This window comes from Mixophyes fleayi, chromosome 11 (assembly GCF_038048845.1).
Source record: "Mixophyes fleayi isolate aMixFle1 chromosome 11, aMixFle1.hap1, whole genome shotgun sequence".
Classification (NCBI taxonomy): domain Eukaryota; kingdom Metazoa; phylum Chordata; class Amphibia; order Anura; family Limnodynastidae; genus Mixophyes; species Mixophyes fleayi.
In genome coordinates, this window is record NC_134412.1 from 77,028,780 (window position 1) to 77,035,039 (window position 6,260).

The window sequence follows — 6,260 nt, forward strand, 5'->3', positions numbered from 1 at the left end:
TTAAGTTTGCTTCGATGAGAGGCTTAACATCATCTTCAGTTAGTTGCAATGGGTTACTCCACACTTGCTGCCTTGAGCAAGGTTAGTAATTAACCACTCTGTCCTTTAATAAGTAATGCAAACATTCACAGCTCAATGTATCTACAAAAATTAACAAGAAAAGATTCAAACTTCTAATTCTTTATTTTCGAGGGAGAAGTTTCTATTATAAGTGTAGTTCCTTATTTGGAAGGCATGATATACTGTATCTAGCTGTTTCAGCAGCTATTTCTAGTTTCGGAACTTTGCTTCTCTCGTGTCAGTGACAGTTTACTTCCTGTGGTTACTCGCGGTGCAAGGTGCATTAAAGAAAATGAGTTATTCATACTTACACTGAGGCAGAGAGAAGATCACTTCTGTTCTGGATTGTGATGTGCCGTCTAAGGCCTGCTACACTTTCCTGATGAAAAACGTGTGGAGCTGACGTATCCTTCTGTCTGGTGATGGCTCAGAAGTGGTCCGCACAAGAGGCCAACTTTAGTGTCACCATCTTCGGTGAAGACTGTAACCTTGAAGCCGACTTTCAATATGGATTTTTCACGGTGATATACAGTCTGGTGTTTATACTTGGCTTACCAGGGAATGCCTTGGCCCTGTACTACTTGAGCCGGCGTAAGCAGTGGGCTAGGAGCTCGAATGTCTATTTTGTGAATATGTCCACAGTGGATACTGTTTTCATATGCCTCCTACCTTTGCGGATTTATTACCATAACACTGGAAATAACTGGGTGTTTGGAGACGTGGCTTGTCGCATTACCGGCACCCTTTTTTATGCCAACATCTACTTGAGCATCGGCTTCTTCACCTGTATATGTTTGGACAGATATCTTGCCGTTGTCCACCCATTGAAGTACCTTCGACTCAAGTCTACACATTACTCATTGATACTAACCATAACCATCTGGTTGATTTGCTGTGCCATCGTACTGCCGTTAATCCTAGGAGGTCCACTGGACAAAGTGCCAGAAAACAGCACCCACACTCATTGCTTTGAAGACTTCGCTCCTGGGATTTGGCATAACCGACTCTTACCCTATAACATTTGCGCCTTGATCTTTGGTTTTCTGGTTCCTTTCACGGTTGTCTTGGTGGTGTTCCCAGTAATGGCGCGGAGAGTGTGTAGGATCAAGGCATGCATCCAGCGTAAAGTGGCCCTGAGGATCATTGGATTTATTCTTGTAGTCTGTCTCATTTGCTTCTTGCCCTACAACGTCACGCACCTGCTGCACTTCATCATGAGACTGGGTTACATCCAGCCGTGTGAAGCCGCCGGCCACATCTACAAGTTACGCCGAATCACTTTGGCCTTAGTAAGTGTCAACAGTTGCCTGAACCCCATTCTGTACTTCATCCCATACTTAAGTCGGAAAATCAGGGCTCCCGCTGTGTCCTATGCCAAGCAGAAATATGTCATCCGTGACGAGACACCTAAGGCCAAAACCGTTGTTATAACTTCTTTACCAAACCATGTAGAACCTGGTATTACCATTCTGGGGGCAAAAGTTGAGTGGTCCGTTCTATAGTTGTGACCCAAGAGGATTTGTAACCAAAGTCTGTATTGGATATTGTACTGAACACCCCAACACCAGAGCACTATTGGTTTTTATTGGTGTTTTTGATCTATAACTGATCTTGTGTAATCTTGAAAAACAAAAGTAATATTTTTGGATTGTTTAATTTTAGTTTTTCTTTTCTGCATTTCAGAGTCTATTCATTACTTAGTGAAGGGTTGTGGAAAAGCTTAGTGATAAATAAAGTTTGTATTATAGTATAGTAATTAGTACACAACTGTTTACATTGTTTTGGAAAGTTCTCAAGTTGTCTTAAATGGGACTTTCTGAGTTGACGACTATAGAATGTTTGGACTCCAATGGAAAGATTCAACTTAAATTTGTACAGTAATGGAAAGTCACCCAGTGGAATATGACTTACGTGACGTTTGGTTCAGCTGCCCACATGACACTGAAAGCATAAACTACACCTAAAGAGGAAAGTGACATTTGACAAGGCTAAGTTTAGTACAAAAGTGACGTGGATTTACTATAAAGCCTTGCTTAAATTTTCTATTTCCATTTGTGATACCAGGGAGGACTAATATAAATGTCTGATTATACTCATCAATTTATTCTATATTATTAATACAGGATAAACGTTTACAAGTTTTGATTTACCACTGTTTGGCATTGCTTAGTATTGGACAATATGTGGTCCAATATCAGTTTCCATCAAGGATTTGCTAATTGTGGTCGATTTAAGAAATCTGTGTTCCTATTTCTACAGCTCAAGTGTCTACATTGAATGAACTCTGATAGCATATAAGCAATATTTAAATCTCTCTCTGCTCTGGTGAAAAGAAAAGTGGATGTCTGTGGAGAGATAACTGCAGGACACTTGGTCATCTTATCACAGCAATGATGGAGCAGGGACATTAGGCAGTGCCCCGCTTCTCAGTCAGTAGCTGAGGGGGAGTGCTGGCGCTGTTTTGCCATTTGGATGAATCTGGGGTAACTCTTTGGTAAGTTAGCTCTCAATTTAAAAACATATGTATGGCTCAAATACATGGGACTCTCACTGTTTAGAGTTAGGACCTCCTTATTAGCAAAAGTACCGTGGAGAGGCGGGTGGCTTTAACATACATTTGCAAATGTGTGCAACTAAGATTTTTGCATTTTATGTACAGTAGAAACGGCAGGTCTTTTGCTGGCTATAGCAGTGTGCTGGGGGAATTTTTTGTGTTTGTTCCTTTCAGGATAACCCCACCCTTTTAAGCACCTGCTATGAGCCTATAAATTGATTGAGCAACTTCCACTTCTGTATGTGTAAGTGCCCCGCTTCTCCCCATTCCTGCTGTCGTAGTAAGACGTCAGAGTGTTCTGCACCTGCATTTTCACCATAGATCTGTGATCTTTATGTGAGCCTTCATCTCTACTCTGTTCACCTTTATAAACATGGCAGAGATGGATTTAAATAACAGCCATGTGCCCAAGCTCTTATACTGACTACTTGGGAACACAGGACGAAGGTGGTGCTACAGCAAGAGTGGCTATATAAAGGATTTAATTTTCAGGGCCTTGTTTTTACACGGGGTGTGTCTGGATGATCTGCCAACACTCTGTGCAAGTCCAACCTCCTTCTACTTTATTACCAGCCTACTTATTGTATTAAACCTTTCTGTTTGTCTTCTGAAATACTGCTCAGTGCATCCTCATTCCTGGCTTTAATAAAGCATGAGATTGAGAGCACAACGGGACCGTCTTTATTTTTATTTATAGGCTTTTATTACAAGGCTCAGATGTGGGCCTAGAAATGCGTTGCAGAGGAGGTGCAAAGTCAATCACTCTTTGAGGAGTGGAACTGGCTGGACCCCCCTCCGTACATCAGGGAGCACCCCTAAATATGTACACTGTCCATCCCTTTATCACATATACTTCCTCCATAAAACTAGGTAGACCACTATGCCTACTCTGCAAATGGCAAAGAGCACCCTCTCCACCCAACTCCAACTGGTGCAAACATCTGCTCCTTCACCAACAGCGCCGTCTTCACCACGTCTGTGTATTATACTTTATGCTTGTGCGTGGAGTTAGTATGTTCTCTTGCATTGGTTGGTGGGTGCTCGGATGTATAATAACATATCGACAGGTTGACTCTCCGTAAAATATACCTTAGCGTGTGTGTGGTAGGGAAACATGTTCTACTGGGGAATTGGCAGATGTGAATGACTGAAACTGCTTGTACAGCACTGCCTTGTATGTCAGCGATATATAAATAAAGCATAATAATAATAGTACTAATGTATTACACAGCACTTATAACGACAGCAGCGACATAAAGTGGGTGGAGGAACAGAAGCTAATGTAATGCAGGCAGATGTTTATATCATCCTATGCATTGTGGTATAATACACTAGAACATAGACAATGATAGGCTGATGGAACATAGCTGGGTCATGAAGTGACTGGTAACATTTCCGCTCACGACGAAAGTGTTTCCTTACCATATACCACAGAGACTGCAGCTCTCTGTGCTCTGGGCGACTAGAAAATAGATTTCAAGTTAAGTTTAAGGGCTAGATTTACTAAACTGCGGGTTTGAAAAAGTGGGGATGTTGCCTATAGCAACCAATCAGATTCTAGCTTTCATTTATTTAGTACCTTCTACAAAATGACAGCTAGAATCTGATTGGTTGCTATAGGCAACATCCCCACTTTTTCAAACCCGCAGCTTAGTAAATCTAGCCCTAAGGGTTTATTGTGGAAAATGTAACAAACTACTGAGTGTTACAGTTGTGTTTCAGTATTAATTACAAAGACTGGATATTGTCCTAGTCAACACCAGGTTCCTCTACTCTCGCTATGTGTAGGCAACGTCCTATGATGGAGTCAATTGGGCACTATGATCGCTACCATTATTCCAGCTTAAAAACATTTACATTCCTAGCAGTCATGGGGTCTGGTGGTAGCCTATCCTGCGTGAAATAGCTCTGTGTATGCTCAGAAACGAGCCTTGGGCTACATATTGCACATATTCTTGTGTGTACACTGCAGTCTTTCTGTCTACGTCAGGCATCTACTGTTCAGGCACAGCACACTTACACCCAGATCCAAATGCATCTAGAAGTCTGCTTAGATTTGAATATGGTCAGAACTATGATCAAGTTCCGTGCACTTTTTTTAAAACGCAACTTGCGCGCAAGTTGCGTCTGAACATGGATAAGGCCCAATGGTAAAGCGTTAAAGTGAATGCGAAATCGGCTCAGAAAACAATGCATGCAGCGTTATCATAGATCATACGCTCTCGTGACTGATGAGGAAAGTTTTCCCTTTGCTTCAATGGTCACCATGGAGTGAATAAGCCATTATAAAACACTAAATAAAATACAATTGTGAAAGCCTCATTGCTCTTCTGCGTTGCATCAGGGATCTCTCTATCAATGACTTTCTTGTTTCACCAATTAAATTGTGTTAAAAGCATGACCATCACATTATAAAAATGCTATGTATCTAGGTAGGTGATGGTTGCAATGTATAATACATTCCTGCCGTCTGGTTAATCTTACCTTTTGTAACAGCATCAACCACAGAAAGAAGACCCACTAGGTTTAATTCTTTTTGATCAGAGATCCTTTAGGGCTGGTTCGGATGAGCAGACTAAAGAATTTACTCACATCACATTCCAAATGGAATGTGATGTGGACAAACTGTACTGATAGGTGTATAAGTGGCCATATTACTACTGCTGCCATTTCACACTACAGGCAACAGAACGTTTACAGTCCCAAATTATGGTCTTGTCTGCCATTGAATAATTCAGTAATGTGACAAACAGTAACTCAGCATCTATAGGAGTATAATATATATATATATATATATATATATATATATATATATATATATATATATATAAGATCAGGTTAGGGATACCATCTCCTGGGGTTAGATGGCTGCACTTCGCACGCGTCGGCCAAATATATCACACCAGTCCAGTGTCTTGGTTCAACTAGCCTCAGATAGTTTTATTCACCAGCATCAAAATAAAACACAACTTAAACAAGATTCCTAGCCTGTACGGCTTCTAACTAACTCTCAGGAACTTCCTCTCTTAAGTGAAGGACCTTGTGTCCCACCCACACAAAACATCAGCACTTACTGGTCACAAACTGCAGTCTCTCAGGCTGAGAGAGAATGAACTGCCTATCAGCCTTTTAACAGCACCTCATCTGGTGCAATTCCTGATTATCAGCAATTTGCTAGCTGGTTGGAAATCCTAGAATGGGCCTGTTGAATGCAGCCCGCCCTTCTCTCTCCATTCATAACCCCTGTGACCCTTATACTGGCTTTTCCTAAAGTCAAACAAAATCTTTGGGAAACTCTTTCTCAAACACAAGCAATCTCCCTGATGTATTAAAGCACAGAAGAGAGAAAGCCTGTAACACACTGTATGTATCTGTCATTTAAAACTTTCACCATGCTTCTGTCAAATAATAAATATATCACGCATCACAACTCAATAAAAACATGAACAGGCAACACAAGTCTGCAGCAAACATGTAACAATAAAATTAATCTGTTAAGAGGCTTTTAGCCTTAGTGATGGTTTTGTCATTTTGAGGATTATACCCAGACAATGGCAGGGTGGATTGCAGTGTCAATAATACAGTCAATGTCAGCAAGAGCCAGCCTGTGTGTTGTACAAGGCAATGCTTTTATTTGTGAAACCTC

General features: G+C 41.1%; 1 protein-coding gene across 1 annotated transcript; it reads left to right on the forward strand.

The window, feature by feature from the left end:
• Positions 1-238: 238 nt before the first annotated feature.
• Positions 239-2,134, forward strand: LOC142107467 (lysophosphatidic acid receptor 6-like). Its single transcript, XM_075190907.1, has one exon. The coding sequence runs from the start codon at positions 483-485 to the stop codon at positions 1,560-1,562; it is 1,080 nt and encodes a 359-aa protein (XP_075047008.1). The 5' UTR covers positions 239-482; the 3' UTR covers positions 1,563-2,134.
• Positions 2,135-6,260: the final 4,126 nt, after the last annotated feature.

Excerpts from the sequence above, each read along its gene's own strand:
- LOC142107467 (XM_075190907.1), top strand. The coding sequence starts at position 483 with ATGGCTCAGAAGTGGTCCGCACAAGAGGCCAACTTTAGTGTCACCATC.